General features: G+C 48.6%; 1 protein-coding gene across 1 annotated transcript in view; it reads right to left on the bottom strand.

Moving 5' to 3' along the window:
• The window catches only part of HCN4 (hyperpolarization activated cyclic nucleotide gated potassium channel 4), a 169,302-nt gene that overhangs the window by 18,307 nt on the left and 129,758 nt on the right, over positions 1-21,237 (bottom strand). Inside the window, exons 6-7 of the mRNA XM_084641694.1 lie at positions 20,158-20,398; positions 17,607-17,771 (exon numbers count right to left, since the gene is read on the bottom strand). Coding sequence (XP_084497820.1) covers positions 17,607-17,771; positions 20,158-20,398 — 406 coding nt within the window. The remainder of the gene's footprint in view (positions 1-17,606; positions 17,772-20,157; positions 20,399-21,237) is intronic.

Below are 21,237 nucleotides of genomic sequence, written 5' to 3'. Positions count from 1 at the left end.
TTAAAATTCTGCACAGACCCTGGAGAGATTAGCTGGAACACTCTGTTTATCCTGGCTCTCTCCCTCCAGTTCCATCTAAGGCCAGTGGCTGTAGTTTAAGAATACAGGTCAGGGAATTGCTTTTTGAATCTGCATGCGTTTTCAACATTCTCACTTTATTCTGCTGGTTTCTGCATAGCTAGTTAGCTCCTGGGAGGCTCAGATTCATTCTGTGTCTTTATTTTGAAGACTGAATAGTAAGCACACCAGGTCAGATCCTTGGCTAGAGCACAGCCAAGTTTGCAGCACAGCTCAGGATGGGGCAGGTGTGAATGTGGCCTTTGCAATCCTCTGATCCTGGACTATTGTGCACTGGGCTGGTCTCCTGTCCTAACTTAGCTGGCTGCCAGTGGCTCTAATGGGCCAATATTGCAGCTGCTGATGGCTGGGGGAGCAAAGAAGCCTTGGATATGGCCCCTACACTGTCAGCATGTTACCTGCACTAGCCCTTTGCACTGCTCACACTACTGGGGCTACACTGCTTATTGTTAGCATGCTAGTTTGATCAGAGCCACATGGGTCTGTCTGCTCATGCTGGAAATGACACCTTCAGCTCTGGTGTAACATACCTATAATTACATCAGCACAAACCCAGTGTCTAGAGCAGGCCCCCAAATCAATCTTTTTTCCTGCCCAAAATGTTGTTAGTTGTCTCTTGATGTGAGTCTGTCGTTTACTTTGCGTAGGAAAAGAAGACTTTAACACTTTGGCTAAAATCAGAATTGGTCAAATTGTACTTGTTGAATAATTTATTTGAGGAAGTTCATTAATAATATTTAAATAAATCACATGATGAATATTTCTCCCCCACAGCCTTCCCCATTATTCCTGCACTCTATTTAGCTGGACAAATCATTTGCAAATAGGCACGAGTGCACTCAAACTTTGTGGAAGTTTTTCTAGTAACCTTTAATAGCTGGAGCCCAGAGCCCAGTGGCACTCAATCAATTGCAGGACTGGGGCAAGGAGCCCTCTTTAGCTCAGGTGGCAGAAGCTTTTGGATTTGGAGCCATGAGTCCTGATTCTAGGGGTTCTCAAACTTTTTCTCTCTGAGGCCTCCCTCGACAAACTATAAAAACTCCAGAGCCCTTGGGCATAGGCAAAGTAGTTTGACTTCTATTTGGCCGGGGGCAGGGGTCAGCGGGGTTTGAGCCGCCGCCACGTGGTGGGGTCCAGGAAGGGAATTTATATATTTAAATTATAACTCAAAGGTGGGGGGGTTTAGCTCACAAAGTTTGAAAATAGCTTGGGTTCAGTGATGGGGTAGATAGGTGCTGTGTGTAGACAGAGGGTAGCTGTGGCTGTGTGCACACAGAGGGTGGCTATGGGCTGTGTGTGGGTAGGGGGTAGCTCAGGGTGCAGAGCTCAGGGTGTAGAGAGAGAGGTATTAGGGGCTGTGTGCTGGAAGGGCTCCCCTGTGGTCCCTGTTCCTGAAGGGGTCTGCCAGCCATGGAGCTGGGGCTCCCCACCTGGGGGCTCTTACCGGCTTCCTCTGTGGGAGCAAAGAGGGCTGGGAACTGAGGAGCAGCTTTAACTGGGCCACCAGCAGTAGAGGAAGGAATGCTGCAGATGCCTGCTCCATGGCACCAGCCAGAACAGCAGCTGCCCTGCACTGCCCGGCTCTGGCTTCCTGTCTCTGACCTGGCCAAGGGGCGGGGAGAGGAGATGTGGGGAGGACTTGGGGAGGTGTGGAGCTGCCCAGGGACTGCCTTGATCTTGCCCTGCAGTTTGGGGCGGGGTGGGGCAATGCCCTCCATGTCCCCAGCTCTGCCCACCATAGGCTCAGGGCTTCTGCCCCACAGGGAGCACCAGGGATCGGGGCTCCTGGATTCAGCCCCGCGCCTCCCAACTTCAGCCCCGGGGGGCAGCAGGGAATCGGGGCTTCAGCCATGGGGCCCCCTTGAAAGGGCTTGCTGACCCCCTGGGTGCCACGGACGCCCGGTTGAGAACCGCTGCTCTATACCACATACAGTAGCTGACAGCTGCGATGCCTGTGCAGACATGTGCTGTCCATCCATATGCAGATTCTGGCTTGATTACAGACTGGTTTCCTTCCCCATACATTAGCTGATTCCTTTGTTGAAAAGCTCATTTGCATTTTAGCTGCTGCAGAGCATTGAGTAGTTTTGTTATTATTATGGTAGCACCTCGAGGCCCCAAGCAAGGCTGGAATGCCATTGAACAAGACCCTGTACAAGCATAGTGAGAGAAAGGCTGTCCCCCTGAGCTTACAGCCTACAGAGACAAGACAGGCAAAAGGTGGGGGGAGAGGGGGGGAAGGAGGCACAAAAAGATTACGTGACTCCCCCAAGGTCATCCAGCAAGTCAGTGACAGAGCCAGGAATAGATCCCAGGTCTTCTGACTTCCAGTCCAGGGTGCTGTTATTTATAATTATCTGTATTCTCATAGCACCCAGTCATGGACCACTGTGCTAGGTGCTGTACAAACACCAAACAAAATAACAATCTGGGCCCCAAACAGCTCACAGTCTAGACCATGTTGCCACCTTTTGTGCTGTCTATGGGGGTTTCAGTGCTGGGGTTTTATAGGCACCTGCTTACTCTAATTTTTCTCAGTTGAAGCAAACACAAGCCATCAGGGAAGATTCTGACAGCTTTACTCATACTGGGTAGCACCTTCCTCCACGAGCGGGTCTATTGAGTTCAATGGGACTATGAGTGGAGTCAGGATCTACTCTCCATAACTACGCACGTCAGAATCTGACCCATTGGCAGTATGGGGACTGTTACTGGCTAGTAAGTATTTCAGTTCCTACTCCTCATCGAAAGCTCATCGTAAGTTCTCGATGCGCATTGGTTGCTCGGAAGAGCAGAGAGAGAAGATAAAATAATACCTGTTACACTAGTCAGTTAGTGATGTCAGTCACTGGCTACAACTGGTAACAGGGATGTCACAGAAGTTTGGCAGTCTCCAAGGCTGTTTTAAAATACAAAGAAAACCCACACAAACTGCAGCTATTCTAAGGCTGTATTCTAATGCCAGGACCATCCTGTGCCCAAGTGACGTATACATGCACCAGAATCCTTATATAAAATTATAGCCTCCTGGGTCAAATTGGCTGCCTTACTCATGCAAGTAATTCACTGGAGGTTACTCATGTGAGTAAGACAAGCAGGATCTGGTGCTGCAACTCCACATTTGGGTGTAGTTTATTCTATATACTGCCCATATGTTGTGATACCACCAGGTATGTAATTCTAACACTAGTATGTAGGCACCTCATAAACATTAATGGACTGCGTGTCACTTTTCCCAACACCCCTGAGAGGCAGCGTAGGGCTATTGCTCCCATTTTACAGGCGGCCTGGGGCTGGAGCAGCAGCGGGTGGATGGGGGCAGCGCTGTACGTGGGAGGCCTGGAGCAGAAGCAGCAGGAGGAGGGTGGGGGCAGCGCTGTGCATGGGAGGCCCAGGGCTGGAGCAGCACGGGGATGATGGGGCTGCGGGACAGGACCAGGGATGTTGGCAGCATTGTGTGGGGGAGGCCCGGGGCAGCAGGGGGCAAGTTGGACTGAAGGACCAGATCGGGGCACTGGCAGTGCAGTGCGTGGGAGGCCCGGCGCTGGAGCATCAGGGGGCAGGAAGGGCTGCGGGCAAGGACCAGGGGACGTGGGCGGCAGAGGGTCGAGTCTGAGGTAGAGCAGTGAGGAGGGAGCTTGCCCAGCTCATGTCTTACTTGCAGGAGGCTTTTGACCCAGTCACTCAATGGAAACCTTCCACCTTTGTTATTAAGCCCCTTCCCTTCCCCCAGCAACACTCATGCTGGTGCATCTCTGCACAAATCCTGCCTCGACTTTACACTTTGCTCCCCCCACAACCGTATCCTGGGCAGAAGCTTGTCCCACTCGGTTCCCTTCCTTAGGGCTGCCCATGGCCTGCCTTTTATAGCATATGTGCTGTGTCAGGGGACATGACACCAGGCAGGCCTCAGAGGCTCAGCGCTTTAGGAACTCCCAGGACGCACAGCCTGTATCCCTGCCCCCAGCTGCCCCAACCCAGCTGCAACTCTGCACTTGTGGAAGGTGCATTAATTATTATTGCAATTTATTTTTTGAATGAAACTAATGAAAGAACCTGGAGTTCTTAGGCTCTGAATTGAACCAGAAACCACAGCAAACCTGCCCCCGCTCACCTCCTCTACGACTGGGAGGCAGGAGCAGGTAGGTGGGGACCCAAAACCAGGGGCACCTCTAATTCCCTCTGCTGCTATGGGGCATGGTAGAGCACCCTGCTCCCCCTGCCTCTTGCTCATCCATGCGGCTGAACAAATGAGCCGGCCGGCTTTACATCCTATTTTCCAGGGCTTCCTGCTCTTTGTGCTTTCTGTTCACTGTACCTGTATGTGTGTATGGGAGGGTGGGCACCGTGCCACCCGTCGGCACCTCTTGCTCGTTGTATCTGATGGAGGGACAGTTGGGTGGATGGAAGATGGAATGGTCAGGGGTATTGGGGTAAGACTGCACTGAACACCTACCCAAGAAAACACATTCCTCCTGGCTAACTGTGGAGTGCAGATGGCAGGCGGGGAAGGGCTTCCTACCGCCGTTTTCTAGATGAGGTGCAAAATTGGAGTTCTGACTACGGCAGGGAGGGCTGCTTCCACTCTGACTGACTTGCTTCAATCAGTAGGAGCTCCACTAACATCCATGGCATTAAATCCACGTACACGAGAGCAGAAATAGTCACTGCAAGTCCCACACCATGTTCCACACCTGCCACTCCAGTCACATTACAGCTTGGGGAATGACCTTCCGCCTCCCTCATTTCCCTGGCAGCTTCAGCTAGTGCTGTGTTCTTGACTCTCCCAAACTGTTGGGTGCTGTTACACAGCTGCCATGTCACTCCCCCGATATGGCTGCAGTTCAGTGGTTAGTGACGTGGCCCCTGTTTACAAAGGCTGGGATTTTCAAGGGAGCCTAAGGAAGTTAGGCACCTGCAGCATGTTGATGTGCAAAGGGGGTGGGATTTTAATTCTTTCCGGCTCCTTTGGAAATCCTAGCCAAAATGCTTGGTGAGCCTTCAGGAGGCAAGGCACTATGGCCAGAGTGTGTAAGGTACTAGTCTTCACGCACCCACGTTGTGCTATTAGGGATGCACAGGAGAATAGTTAAACACCAGTTCTGATGGGCAGGAGAAGCAGCATCCCAGAGAGAGATGGGAGCAGCAGTGCCAGGATTTTTCACTTTGTTACTACGGGTGGCACGGCTGTACCTTTTACGGCAGAGGCTGCCCTGGCTCAGCAGAGGAGCAAGAAGAGCAGGAGAAAGCACTGGTGGGCCAGTTACTCTACCTCCTCCATGTCACCTTCTGACCTGACCAAGACTTCTGCAGGAGCACTGGAGGGAGGCTGATTCAAGGGAAAGAGGCATGCATGGAATTTGGGCTAGTTCACAGAGCACTGCTGCAGGGAGTGGCCCCTCTCCTCCTTGGCCATCACTACAAGGAAAGTCTTAACACCATGCACCTGTACATACGAGCTTTCATGCTCATTTCCTAGCTGAAGAGGGAAAGTCCAGGCACCCAAAGGAGGGATTTGAAAGATTATGGCTCCAGTAATTCCTGCAAAGCCAGTGAGACCCAAGATCTAAGTATCTCCTCTTGGAGACTCACAGAATAGCACAGACATCCGAGGGCCAGACATCTACTTGCCTTCAGCACTGGGATGCTACTGAGAGGCAGCATTGTTTAGTTCTTAGAGCAGAGGATTAGAAGTCAGATCACCTGAGGTCTTTGTCCTGCACTGTCACTGGCTTGCTGTATGATCCTGACCAAGTCAAGTCACCTCCCTCTACCTCAGTGTCCCCATCTGTAAAGTGGAGACATGATACTTACCTGACAACTGTAAAATACTCTGAAATTCCCAGATGAAAGATGCTGTATACAATGTTATTCATGGAGCAGCAGGCGCTGTGGGTGGGTTCTGTTTTGGTTTTGATGGGGAGGGGATTACAAGAGAAAGATGTTCCAGTGGTTTAAGTGCTAGCCAGAAACCTGGGTTCTAGTCCCTGCTCCACCACAAGTTCCCTGGGTGACCTTGGGCAAGGCACTTAGTGTCTCTGTGGCCAGCTCCCCTTCTGTACTCTGGGGATAACAGCCCTGCCCCGCCCCCCAGGGGTGTTTTCTAGGTGGGTACTGCATCCTTCTATTTCTAGGAATCTTCTGTTTATAGCTGCCACTTTGTGCAAGCAGAGTTTTGCAGACTGTAACCAAGGAGATGACACACACTGAGCTCTCCATTGGGGACCTGACTTTTGTTCTTTGTTGCTCTCAGTCTAAACTCAGGGTTATTCTCACTGAATGTAGGTAGCTGCTCTTTGAATATGGAGAGACATATCCTCAGCTGGTGTAAATGGTCTTAAGTCCCTTTAAGTCAATGGATCTGACAGTTTACAGCAGCTGAGGATCTGTCCTGGAAAGCACAGCATCTGCTCTGCTGGGGGCAGAGAGCTGTAGCAGGCATAATCAACGCCTTTTAAAAATTTCGATTGCAGTGCACATGGTTGTTCTGACCCAAAGCAATGTAGTTGTACAGAGAGGCAATATGTCCTAGTAGACAGAGCATTGGACCGGTACCCAGGACTCCTGGGTTCTATTTCCAGCTCTATCGTTGGTTGCTGGGTGATGTTGGGCAAATTACTTCCCCTATCTGTTGCTCAGTTTCCCCATATGTAAAAGGGGGATAATGGTACTGACCTCATTTGTAAAGTACTTTGAAATCGATGGATGAAAAACACACTCTATAAGAGCTAGGTGGTGTTACAGCTGGAGCAACTGAGCAGCTCTCTAGAAGACCCATGTACATTCAGCAGTGGAAATCGTACTATCGCTAGACTTAACAATCTGGGGGCAGAGGGTGTGAATCATCTTGAGAACTGCTTACTTTACACCTACCTGCCACAGAAGAGCTTCAGAGTGTGTGTGACTGCTACTGCATTGCCAGCCTTAGGAGTTTGAAAATCACTAGTCAGGCCCCGCAAATCATGAGATTTTAAAAAGTTATTTTGGGGGTTATTCTTATTTGGCGTTTGCTGTTTGCACCATTAAGGGTCACATTTTCCAGCTTTTCTCTGGAATGATGAGAAATAGAAATTTCTTTTTAAAAAATGAAACAGTCTCATGTAATCACATGACTCCAGTGGCTGGGGCTTGAAGGAAAAAAACACAGAGTCGCACTACAATTGTGAGAATTGGCAGCATTGTGACACAGAGTTTGCCTTTGTCTGTCTCTGCGTCTCCCCAGCTCTACACTGGATTCCCTCCCAGTCCCCAGGGTATAAAATGCATTAAGGGAGGGAGGAAGCGAGAAGTGGTCTGACCAGAGTGCACTGCACTCCAGCCATTCTCTGCTGATGAAATGACCCATAGAGGGCTCTTACAACTGGCACAACTTACAGCAGTCTGGGGGCTGCTCTGAGTTGTTCTGGGGGTGAGGTAGGCCCTTGACATGACGCAGAATTCAAGAGGATAGCTTTAACATTTGCATGCTCCCCTTTCCCCCTGCCATAGATGCACTGACAGCAGAAACAGAGCAAAGCGAAATCAGGGCCAGAATACAATTTTAAGAGGGCCTTTCATTCAAAGATTTTCTAGAGGATTTCTCTGCTCCTGGGGAGCAGTGGGAGCATAGTAGCACACCTCTTCTAGCTTCACAAGGTCATCTCCCAGACTGCTGCACTGGGCAGCACAGTATAGGGAGGAGGTAAGCAGCCCCCAGTGGTGAAAGAACAGGATAAGGACTATTTAGAAAAGCTGGACATACACAAGTCCATGGGGCCCGATGCAATGCATCCAAGGGTGCTGAGGGAGTTGGCTGATGTGATTGCAGAGCCATTGGCCATTATTTTTGAAAACTCGTGGCGATCGGGAGAGGTTCGGGACCAGGGTTGGCCTTACCATGAGGAGAACTGAGGTGGCCGCCTCAGGTGCCAGACTGTGGTGGGGAGGGGTGCCACTAGGACCCAGAGTGTAGAAAATTGTGTCTGCTGCTGGTGCATACGTATTCTCTCTGCTCTAGATGCGCAGAGATGGTGGAGTGCTGTGCTGGAGGAAGGAGGGCTCAAGAGACATAACAAGTAGGCAGGAGAAAAGGTGAGAGGGAATAACAGAAAGCAGCAGGAGCTGCAGGGAGAGAGAGGAGGAGGAGCCTCTTATGTACCTCTCTATGATAATGGTGCCAACATGAGAGGAAAGAACAGAGGATTGCAGACACGGATTCGAGAGTTAAACCCTCGAGCTTCTCTAGCACCCCCAGGAGTCTGGACTGATTAACACCAGCTTCTCAGGGAGTTCCTTGTTTCCTGCTGCTTCCCTGAACCCACTTGAGGAGAACAGGCAATCAACTGAAGTAGTAAGAGCCAGTTAGGCCCTTAAGAAGCTGATATCGTCCCTCACACAGGCCCTGCTACCAGCCTGCTTATTTGTCCCCTTCAATTGAGTGTTGGGAGCCACTATAGCTGTCATGAGTGAAAGAAGAAAATGCCCCTCTGGGGCAGCATTCAAAAAAAGAAAGCAAGCAAAGGAAGCTTTTCTATCTAAGCAGGAAGGAGCTCTCCTGAGATACATAGACACAAATGTTCATGGTGAGCCTTCCGGCCCCAGCGAGGATGTGAGTGGTGAGGAGATGCCTGATCTTCCAGTTAGTCAGAGAGCAGGTGCCTGGCAGCTACTGCAGCATCCATATCTCCATCTCAAATGGATGTAACCATGCACATTCCTGAAGAAAAGTGTAGATCAGAGAAGAGTGTGGTGGAGGCGCAAGAAACAGCTGTTGCTGAGTTTAGTTCCTTAAGTCTAGATGATCCAGGACTGTGGACCCACTTGAGCAGTAGCCTGAGGGACTTTCTTGTACTGCATGGGCCACAGCAAGAGAAAAACTTCATGTTCCCCAAAGACAATGAAAATAGAAGTTTCCATCCAACACATTACTAGCGTGAAATCCCCAATGGTGACAAATTGGAGAGGCCATGGCTTATGTACTCAAAAGCCCAGAATGCTGCTTATTGTTTTTGTTGCAAACTCTTCCAGTCTAATGTTCCAGCCACACTGGATTCTACAGGAACAAAGGACTGGAAAAATCTGGCTAGAAATCTGGCATGCCATGAGAAGGCAGCAAATCACCAGAGAGCATTCCATAGGTGGAAAGAGCTTGAGATGAGACTAAGGTTAAAGGCCACCATAGATGATCAGCATCAAGAGAAGATTGCATCAGAGTCTCTTTCCTGGCAAAATGTTCTGAAAAGGCTCATTGCCATTGTGAGAATGCTTGCTACCCAAAACCTAGCACTGTGTGGCACTTCAGATCAGCTGTATGTGCCAAACAGTGAAAATTTCCTTAAAATTGTGGAGCTGATGGCTGAGTTTGATGCTGTACTCCAGGAGTATCTAAGAAGAGTCACCACCCAAGAAATGTACACACACCACTACATTGGAAAAACAATTCAAAGTGGGATCATACAGTTACTGGCAACAAAAGTCAAACAGAAGATTGTGGCAGATCTGAAGTCAGCAAGATATTACTCTGTTATTCTGGACTGCACACCTGACATCAGCCATAGGGAACAAATGAATTTAATGGTACGTTTTGTAACAAAAATAGAACCTAGTGAAAATGTCCCTGTAATGGTGACTGTCAGAGAGCATTTTCTAGAATTTATTGAAATTGATGATACTACAAGAGCTGGTATGACAAATGTGCTTCTTAAAAAGCTGGAAGATACGGGAATTGCGATAGCTGACGAGAGGTCAGGGCTACGATAATGGTGCCAACATGAGAGGAAAGAACAGAGGATTGCAGACACAGATTTGAGAGTTAAACCCTCGAGCTTCTTTTGTCCCATGCAGTTCTCATTCATTGAACTTGGTGGTCCGTGATGCAGCATCAACTTCTACTGAAGCTGCTGAATTTTTTAATGTAATTCAAAGCATCTATGTATTTTTCTCTGCATCAACTCATTGATGGCAAATTTTGAAGCTATGTCTGGGAACATCCTCTCTGACACTGAAATCACGGAGTGCCACACGATGGGAAAGTCGAGTGGAGGCGATAAAGCCTATTAAACACCAAATTGGGAAGATAGATGATGTCATAGTTGCCATTATGGAGGATAATACTATGACAGGAACTGTTCATGGGAGAACAGTGGCAGAGAGAAATGGAATCACCAGAAACATATATAACTTCAAATTTCTGTGTGGCTTAGTGTTGTGGCATGACATACTGTTGAAATAAATGTTGTAAGCAAGAGACTCCAAAGTCTTGACCTTGATATATCTGGAACAATGGAACAACTGGACAAAACAAAGTCATACCTACAGTCTTACCTGTCAGATGAGGGATTTCAAAACATTCTGAAGAATGCACAGAAGTTGGCAGAGGAACTTCACACTGAAGCTATTTTCCCACCCCTTCAAGAATACAAGAATCACTGAAGAAGAAAACATTTTGATTACGAGGCACGGGATAATCCCAGAAGAGACCCCAAACAACAATTCAAAGTTGAATTCTTTAACCAGGTGCGAGACTGTGCAATACAGTCAGTTGAAGAACATTTCATGCAGCTCAAGGAACACAGCAGTATATTTGGGATGTTGTATAATATTCCAAAACTCCTCACTATACCTGAAGAAGACCTACACCAGCAATGCAGGGCACTAAAGACAGTGTTGACACATGATGATATTGCACAATATTGATGCTAGTGATTTAGGTGATGAACTGAAAGCCCTTCCAAGATACATTTCAGCAGGAAGAACTCCAAAGGCTGTTCTGGAATATATGTGCACAAATAAGATGACCACCCTTTTTCCAAATGCTTTTGTTGCTCTGCGCATACTTCTAGCACTTCCTGTAACAGTTGCCAGTGGAGAACGCAACTTCTCCACGCTGAAGTTAATAAAAACACATCTACGCTCCACAATGACACAGGAGAGGCTGGTCGGCCTTGCAACCATCTCAATAGAGCATGAGCTGGCCCACACTGTGGACCTCCAGCAGAAAGCAGGTCAAATCTTTTCAACCAAGAAAGCACGGAAAGCACCAGTTTGATTATTTAAACAGATAAAAACACCAGTGTTTACTATGCAGACAAGAAAAGTTACATTTGCTGTTCAGGCATTTGAAAGTGTTACTTAAAATTTTTGAACAAGGCATTTTAAGTTGTTAGTTCTCCTTTATTGGGGTAGGTAGCAGGGCAGTACCATGAGAGGAGTAGAACAGGAAGAAGGCAGAATTGAGACCTTTCAAAGTTTTGGCCCAAGCAGGTGGACACGGAGGCATCATTTGAGCTCCCCGCCTCAGATGCCAAAATGTTGTGGGCCGGCCCTGTCCCGGACGATTGGAAAAAGGCAAATATAGTGCCCATCCTTAAAAAAGGGAAGGAGAATCTGGGGAACTACAGACTGGTCAGCCTCACTTCAGTCCCCAGCAAAATCATGGAGCAGGTCCTCTAGGAATCCATTTTGAAGCACTTGGAGGAGAGGAAGGTGATCAGGAACAGTCAACATGGATTCACCAAAGGCAAGTAATTCCTGACCAACCTGATTGCCTTCTATGATGAGATAACTGGCTCTGTGGATATGGGGAAAGTGGTGGATTTATATATCTTGACTTTAGCAAAGCTTTTGATACCGTCTCCCACAGTATTCTTGCCAGCAAGTAAAAAAAAATATGGATTGGATGAATGGACCATAAGGTGGATAGAAAGCTGGCTAGGTTATCGGGCTCAACAGGTAGCGCTCAATGGCTCAATGTCTAGTTGGCAGCTGGTATCAAATGGTGTGCGCCAGGGGTCAGCCCTGGGGCTGGTTTTGTTCAACATCTTCATTAATGATCTGGATGATGGGATGGATTGCACCCTCAGCAAGTTTGCGGATGATACTAAGCTGGGGGGAGAGGTAGATACAATGGAGGGTAGAGATAGGGTCCAGAGTGACCTAGACAAATTGGAGGATTGGGCCAAAAGAAATCTGATGAGGTTCAACAAAGACAAGTACAGAGTCCTGCACTTAGGACGGAAGAACCCCATGCACTGCTACAGGCTGGGGACTGACTGGCTAAGGACCTGGGGATTACAGTGGATGAGAAGCTGGATATGAGTCAACAGTGTTCCCTTGTTGTCAAGAAGGCTAATAGAATATTGGGTGCATTAGTAGGAGCACTGCCAGCAGATCGAGGTAAGTGATTATTCCCCTCTATTTAGCACTGGTGAGGCCAAATCTGGAGTATTACATCCAGTTTTGGTCTCCACCCACAGAAAGGATGTGGACAAATTGGAGAGAGTCCAGCGGAGGGCAAAGAAAATGATCACGGGGCTGGGACACATGACTTACGAGGAGAAGCTGAGGGAACTGGGCTTGTTTAGTCTGCAGAAGAGAAGAGTGAGGGGGGATTTGATAGCAGCTTTCAACTACCTGAATGGAGGTTCCAAAGAGGATGGAGCTCAGCTGTTCTCAGTGGAGCAAGATGACAGAACAAGAAGCAATGGTCTCAAGTTGCAGTGGGGGAGGTCTAGGTTGGATATTAGGAAAAACTTTTTCACTAGGAGGGTGGTGAAGTATTGGAATGGGTTACCTCAGGAGGTGGTGGAATCTCCATCCTTAGTGGTTTTTAAGGCTCAACTTGACAGAGCCCTGGCTGGGATGATTTAGTTGGGGTTGGTCCTGCTTTGAGCAGCGGGTTTGACTAGATGACCTCCTGAGGTCTCTTCCAACGCTAATCTTCTATGATTCTATGATGGCTGGACAGGGCTGATGTGTAGATCATGACTGAGTCCCTGAATCCTGTCACTGTTTGGGTGGGATGCTCCCACATGACTTGGGAACATCCACATCCACCTACACTGGGATTCACCCCTGAGTATCTGGCATGACTGATACTTGCAAACACCATTACTATTTCTTCTATTCAGTAGTTTATCATTTGATCCACCCTCCCTAGCAGCCATCTGGGTGGCGCTTGCAGGGTGCGGAAACAATGGCTCTATGTGGTGTTTTATTGAAGCATTGTCACTGGAAATAGGTCTGACTGGCGCCATCAGCGCTGCCCCTGCCTCTGGTCTTACTGGGTCTGCACCCGGCTCCATGATTCCACAAGTCCTGTGCCGCCTCCCAGGCTTCACACTGCAAAGAACAGGCTGTCAGTGGTGGGGCCTAAAACAGAAAAGTGGTGGCAAACGTGGGTTCCATGAGGTCAGCTGGAACCTGGACCAGAGCATCATGTCAGGGCTACAGCAAGCTCCTTCCGCTGCTACTCTATTTCTCCCTCGTTATGTATGGTCCTCATCAAAAGTATGTAACAACCCCCTCCACCATGGTTCATCAACAGGGATGGAACCCGGGACCTTCAGTTAATGTCAGTGGTGGGGCCTCTCCCACTTCAGTTAATAAAGCAGCTCTGCTAGCTAGTAGCAGTAGTGGGTTCTTATTCTCTGTGTGGGTCTAGTTACAGTTAGTATGGGGACATCACAGTTAGTATGTTACAGCTCCTTATTAGAGGAGGCACTGCTGTCTACACAGCTAGGAACCATGTACTCTGGGCTCACATGTGCTTTCTCCTCTGCTTTGCTGAGAGAGAGATTTCAGCAGTTGTATTGCCTACTCAGAGAGATGCGGCAGATGGGTATGGAGCTTGGCACCACAGCACAGCCTGCTCACACATGTATGCATGCACCTGTGTCATAAATATAAAGGGAAGGGTAAACCCCTTTGAAATCCCTCCTTGCCAGGGAAAGCTCCTCTCACCTGTAAAGGGTTAAGAAGCTAAAGGTAACCTCGCTGGCACCTGACCAAAATGACCAATGAGGAGACAAGATACTTTCAAAAGCTGGGAGGAGGGAGAGAAACAAAGGGTCTGTGGGTCTGTCTATATTCTGTCTTGGCCGGGGATAGACCAGGAATGGAGTCTTAGAACTTTTAGTAAGTAATCTAGCTAGGTACGTGTTAGATTATGATTTCTTTAAATGGCTGAGAAAAGAACTGTGCTGAATAGAATAACTATTTCTGTCTGTGTATCTTTTTTGTAACTTAAGGTTTTGCCTAGAGGGGTTCTCTATGTTTTTGAATCTAAATACCCTGTAAGGTATCTACCATCCTGATTTTACAGGGGGGATTTCTTTATTTCATCCACTGGTTCTGTGGATGAAGGGAAAGCAGTGGATGTATTGTTTCTTGACTTTAGCAAAGCTTTTGACACGGTCTCCCATAGTATTCTTGTCAGCAAGTTAAGGAAGTATGGGCTGGATGAATGCACTATAAGGTGGGTAGAAAGCTGGCTAAATTGTCGGGCTCAACGGGTAGTGATCAATGGCTCCATGTCTAGTTGGCAGCCGGTATCAAGTGGAGTGCCCCAAGGGTCGGTCCTGGGGCCGGTTTTATTCAATATCTTCATAAATGATCTGGAGGATGGTGTGGATTGCACTCTCAGCAAATTTGCGGATGATACTAAACTGGGAGGAGTGGTAGATACGCTGGAGGGGAGGGATAGGATACAGAAGGACCTAGACCAATTGGAAGATTGGGCCAAAAGGAATCTGATGAGGTTCAATAAGGATAAGTGCAGGGTCCTGCACTTAGGACGGAAGAACCCAATGCACAGCTACAGACTAGGGACCGAATGGCTAGGCAGCAGTTCTGCAGAAAAGGACCTAGGGGTGACAGTGGACGAGAAGCTGGATATGAGTCAGCAGTGTGCCCTTGTTGCCAAGAAGGCCAATGGCATTTTGGGATGTATAAGTAGGGGCATAGCGAGCAGATCGAGGGACGTGATCGTTCCCCTCTATTCGACATTGGTGAGGCCTCATCTGGAGTACTGTGTCCAGTTTTGGGCCCCACACTTCAAGAAGGATGTGGATAAATTGGAGAGAGTCCAGCGAAGGGCAACAAAAATGATTAGGGGACTGGAACACATGAGTTATGAGGAGAGGCTGAGGGAGCTGGGATTGTTTAGCCTGCAGAAGAGAAGAATGAGGGGGGATTTGATAGCTGCTTTCAACTACCTGAAAGGGGGTTCCAAAGAGGATGGCTCTAGACTGTTCTCAATGGTAGCAGATGACAGAACGAGGAGTAATGGTCTCAAGTTGCAGTGGGGGAGGTTTAGATTGGATATTAGGAAAAACTTTTTCACTAAGAGGGTGGTGAAACACTGGAATGCGTTACCTAGGGAGGTGGTAGAATCTCCTTCCTTAGAGGTTTTTAAGGTCAGGCTTGACAAAGCCCTGGCTGGGATGATTTAACTGGGAATTGGTCCTGCTTTGAGCAGGGGGTTGGACTAGATGACCTTCTGGGGTCCCTTCCAACCCTGATATTCTATGATTCTATGATTCTATGATTTCTATTTACTTCTATTTTTATTAAAAGTCTTCTTGTAAGAAAACTGAATGCTTTTTCATTGTTCTCAGATCCAAGGGTTTGGGTCTGTGGTCACCTATGCAAATTGGTGAGGCTTTTTATCCAACATTTCCCAGGAAAGGGGGGGTGCAAGTGTTGGGAGGATTGTTCATTGTTCTTAAGATCCAAGGGTCTGGGTCTGTAGTCACCTAGGCAAATTGGTGAGGCTTTTTACCAAACCTTGTCCAGGAAGTGGGGTGCAAGGTTTTGGGAAGTATTTTGGGGGGAAAGACACGTCCAAACAGCTCTTCCCCAGTAACCAGTATTAGTTTGGTAGTGGTAGCGGCCAATCCAAGGACAAAGGGTGGAATATTTTGTACCTTGGGGAAGTTTTGACCTAAGCTGGTAAAGATAAGCTTAGGAGGTTTTTCATGCAGGTCCCCACATCTGTACCCTAGAGTTCAGAGTGGGGGAGGAACCTTGACAACCTGGGAGCTTTGCATTTGCAAGGCTGAATGGCAGCGTAAGTGTCCATCACAGGGAGTCTCTTTTCAGAGACTCTGCAGAACTAGAAATGGGAAAGCCCTGCTAGCTCCCATCTGGTCCATCCCCTGGGGACAAGACAGGACAGCTCCTTACAGCACATTTTCTTGCGCTTTGTTCAGTCTAGATTCAAGTGTCCCAAGTGACAAACCTGCCACCACTTACATTAGGGCCTAATGAGCTAGTGCTCAGCCAAGCTGCACATATTTAGCTCTTACTCTTTCCTCCAGAGTCAGTCCCTCCAATTTGCAATATCATTCTGGGAGCTCGATGCCCGGAACTGAATGAATGCCTCTTGGTGTGGCCAGGCCCAGAACCCCCTGCCAGCTCTTCCGTGCCCACCCAGAGCATTGCCCAGAACTGCACTAGTCATTTTGATTCTAGGAATTGGTGAAAACAAGCACACGTTTTTAAGAGAGGTCTAATTAACAAAGGGCAATTTAGGGGTTACGGCACTGGACTGGGGCTCCAGAAGATTCAGTTCCAGCTTTGTCACAGCCAACCTGTTTGACCTTGGGGGAATCACTTAATCTCCCCTGTGCCCAGCTCCCCAGCAATAAACAGGGAATAACCCTTCCTTTCTCCCTTCCTTTGTCTTGTCTATTTAGATGGTCCACTTTTCAGAGCAGACACTCCCGCCTCCTAGGTGTCTGTCCAGCACCCAGCACAATGGAGCTGCCAACTCTGTTGGGGGAATCTATACAATAACTTGGGGTGTATCAGCCTTAGTTATGACTCCTTTCACCTGTTGGGGTTCAGTATTTTGCCATACTCCCAGCTTAGTACACCTACAAGAAACCAACGCTGGACCTTGGCTTTGTTCTGTAAATGTTCCCACATCTTTGTTTAATCAGGCATCTAATCATAGCAAATACATTCATAATTGGGCTAATTAGCATATAAGGCTTAACTTTTATGTTCTGCAGATCACTTTGCAATAGCGGGATCTTTCTTTGGATCAGCAAACATCCTGGCCCCCTGCCTTCCTCAAAACATATCCTGTCTGCTCTGCTAGACTTGTTTTCTGTGGCTATAGTCCAAGGCCTAGCACCGGCACGTCCACACCCCACTGTGCCATAGTATATCACAGGGGTGTGGCTCTTCCTAATCCCATCTGGTGATCAGTTTTTGCTGTAAAAACGAATAATGCTAGTCCATGTAATTATACCCTAGCTAGTGTCCCTGCAAACTCTGGGCCAGATTTATGCTGAGTACTATCTTATTCCGCACAAAGACTTATTGAAATCCATGGGATTGCTAGCAGAGTAAGGATGTCAGATTCTGGCCCATTTCTCTTAGTAGTGGGAAGCCCCTGGCATTTGCACAATGTCAACTACCAACCAAAATCTGGCTTAAGCCCCATTTCTTGGGTCCCACATCCCAGCCCATGGTGGCTATTACACTATATCATATGGAGTTCCTGCACAATATTGCACAGTTGGCAGGATGTGCTTCACAGAGGCCATTTGGAAATGGAGATAATGGAAATGGAGGTATTTGGGGGGTGAAGTTATCTGCTTGGAAATGGAGCTAAAGGTGATGGGGTGGAGAGGTTTTACCCATTTGAAAAAGAGACTGTGGAAGAAGGTAGGGCAGGGTGTGGTTTCCCTCACTTGGAAACAGCCACTGAAAGGAGCCCATGGACATGGGTGATGAAGCATTGCCTCATACTTTCTACTCACCAATTCTATCCAGCCTGTCCAGTGCCACTGTTTCAAAAGCCCTTCTCATCATGGGATATTCTTCCAACACCTCGTTGAAATTGTCCACCGAGAGGGAGTAAAGGCGGCAGTAGGTGTCAGCTCGCACGCTTGCCGTGCGCCGGCCACGGGTCAACAGGCAGATTTCTGGAATGAAGACACAGCCTGAGAACCCCGGGAGTGGGAGAGCGAGGAAGGGACCATCGCTGCCTCCAAACAAAAGCAGCTCATGTCACTAAGCGACATCCCTGCCTCCACATTAACGGTATAAATGTTCCACTATGCAATAACATTTACCGAACAAAATACCAGAGGGCTCAATTGCAGTAACTGCTGTACAATATGGCACCTCAGGGATTCAGCTGATCTACGTAGCCAGCAAGTTCTGTAATTGTGGCTTATCATAGGTATCACTTGTGCATTCAGAATGGAGGAACTGTCTCTCTCACACTTTTCCTGGCCCACTGGGAGTGGAAGGTCACACCACGTCTCACTGAAGCTAACTCTCCCTAGATTTGCAGTCAGGTCTCTGATTTGACCTGTAACTCAGCATCAGGAGGTTCAGCGATCCCCCATGTTGATGCTGTGCAAGCAAAGAAACTTACAAGTTATTGGTGGATCTGCTACGATCTTATTAACTGAGAGGATAAGGACACCAAGTGGAACCCCTTTATTACCAAGGTTAAAGCAATTAAACTTCGCATAACCATTCTTAGGCTGGCAGAGAACACACAAAGCTCTTTGCTGGTTTCAACTTTGTGGCTGCACCACACATTGTGCGTGTATGTGTGTGCATGTAAGTAATTGGACGATGCCTTTCCCCATTGCCCCGTTTGCATCTGCCCCTACGTAGGAGGTACTACGGCAGTGTAATAACTCTGACTGATGCTATAATTTTTAAAATCTGTTTTTAAAAAGAGCTGGCACCTCTGGGAGATGGCTCTAATGGATCCTGCCACCAGGAGGAAAGCCATTCTCCTCTAGCAAATTAGATGGGTCCAGACAATGTGACCCTGCCCCTCTGAGAGCAAGGGTACCACTAGATTCAGTGTAGTGCTCTCCTGTTCCCACTGGCCTCTGGGTATAGCTGGCGCAGGAAGATTGCCAGGCTTTGTTGATGCCACAGCTGATATCCTTCTTTCCCCCCCACCCCCAATCAGGGAATCCAGCCAAAGGCATTTCTGGGGGTGAGTGCAGATTACTCGGAACCCATTGCCCATTCCAAACAGGGCTCAAGGTCAGCAGGTGTCTCCTCCATTTTAGCCCTTCACAAGTCAGCCAGCCACCCTCTGAAGGTCTGGAACGTGGGGAGAGAGCCAACTACCCATGGCAAGAGAAGGCTGGGCTGCATGTGGGTCCTGGGGACTGTGTGCGGTGCTCATGTGAGAAGAGTGAGGGGACCCCATGGCCTGCTAGGGGGAGAAAGGGGGCCTCATAGCTGGAAAGGGAGGAGCTACAAGAGCTCAGCTGTTTCATGATGAAACCAACAAGTTTCACTTTGCTATTTCAGATCTATGTGAACCAGAAACTCCACATGAGACTGGAGCCCAGCTAATGGATCCTACTGGCCTGGGTTTGCACAGTCATGCAAATATCCTGGAGCCTGGTAGGACAAAGGGGATTCTTTAGTGAATTTCGGGCCTGCGGGGGTGGGGGTCCCAAGGTCTGTTACAGATGGAGGGGGATCCTTTGGTTGTGGAGAGCAGGCCACGGGGCTTAGGAGGTGGGGAAGAGCGGCCCACTCCGCCCATCCTTTCCGGGTCCACTCAGCTTCGGCAGGTTTAATATTTGCGCTGGAAGTTGCCTCCATGTGAAGTCTGCTTGGTTTGGCGTTTCTGGGTGAAAGCTTTGCAGAGCCCTAGGAGTGAGAGCATTGCAGTCACCAGCCCCACAGCCTGCAGGCAGGCAATGAAATCCCATCCCACTGTTTATCATACTGCTCCCACTCATCTCACTGCTGTCGCGTGCTCCGCTCCCCTGGTAACCTGTGTCAGATTTAAATAGCGAGTTCTCTGTCAAGGGACTGTCGTTTTGCCCCGTGTTTGTACAGCACCTAACACCATGCAGCCTGATCCCTATCCATCACCACAATACAGTGCCTGACAGCAGGCGGGACCAGGCAAAAGTAACTGTATAAGGAAGGGCCTGTGTTTGGCAGATCTGCTAACCGCACAAGGAGCAAGGAGGAAATAACCATTAACAAAGGGCATTAACAAAGTTTTCCCCCCCCCTTGATCCTGATCTCATTATTGTTCTTCTATGCCGTGGCGCTCCAGTCATGGGTCAGGACCCCGCTGTGCTACGCGCTGCCCTAACACTGAACAAAAAGACAGGCCCTGACCCACAGAGCTCACGATTTAAGTGTAAGACAAGAGTCCTCAGGTGGAGACAGACAGACAAGGTGACAGAGGCTCCAGTTCTGTCTGGTGCTGGCTATGACAAGCACTAACATGAACCAGACGAGGACTGCCTGGGGAACAGCCATGGGTCTTGTTGCCCAAGCAGCACAGTTGGGTGGGTCACTGACTCTCACCTCCAAAGTAGGAGCCATCTGCCAGTTTAGTCTCCTTGTTGCCTTTGGTAAGCACGCTCACCACCCCGTGCTGGATGAAGTACATTTTCTTGCCGATGGTGCCCTCCCGGATGATGTAATCCCCCGGCTGGAACACCTCAAACCGCAGTTTGGTCAGCATGGATGTCACAAAGTTGGGATCTGCATTGGCAAACAGCGGCATGGATGCCACCAGCTTCCGGCAGTTGAAGTTTATGATTTCCTGGAGGGGTGGGGGGAAGAGACAGAGACACGCACTGAGAGAAATGCTTCAGTTAAGGTGAAATAACCTACAGAGATCCCCTCCCAAAGCCCCAACCAAGATACTATTCTCCCAAAAGATCCACCGTAGGATGGACACAAATCCAGTGCCTGCTGGAACAGCACTCTAGGAGGGCCTGGATGGTCATTCAATGCAGCCATATTTACTAAAGCTGGAAGCTCAGTCTTATTGCTCGAATTCACGACATGCTCTCTCTCTCTTTCTAACCTGGGACCCGATAGCCATCTCCCCCACAGGCCAATCTTTGGCAGCCATGCACATTGTGGGTGGCACCAGTGAAATGCCACATGAAGCAGCTAGAGGGCTCATTCGTGGGAAAATGCTGTAACTCGCCTTGGCAGCCTTATGTCCTGCATTGTCCTGGCCTGCTTCCAAAATGCTAAAAACTGGGCAGATGTACCCAGCCAGCCGGAAAAGGAAATATCATGGGCAAGTGGGGGCTTTATGTGGGGAGAAGGTGGGCAGGATAGGTGCCTACCAGTTAGTGTGTCCCAGGTAGGCTGTGACCTCTTTGGTTTGAGTGCCTCAGATGAAGAAAATACAATGTGATTGTACCTTTGTCATAAAATATACGTCCTGTGTGTATTCCAGTGCATCACACCCTCTTAGGATATGACAGTGCTTTTCACTGCACTGTGCTGCTCCGGGTCACTTCGATTCAGACTCAGAAAACAATGTGAAGCGAAATTGAGGCAGGTCATCTACCAAACCCACTCCCAGAAGGAATCTGATTCTTCTTTCTTCTGCAATTTCCTTTTTGAGGCTCCCTTGTGTTAGTG

The sequence above is a fragment of the Lepidochelys olivacea genome (genome assembly GCF_965140295.1).
Source record: "Lepidochelys olivacea isolate rLepOli2 genome assembly, chromosome: 10".
NCBI lineage: Eukaryota > Metazoa > Chordata > Testudines > Cheloniidae > Lepidochelys > Lepidochelys olivacea.
The sequence above is the reverse complement of the archived record's forward strand: the minus strand, read 5'-3'. Positions and strand labels throughout refer to the sequence as shown.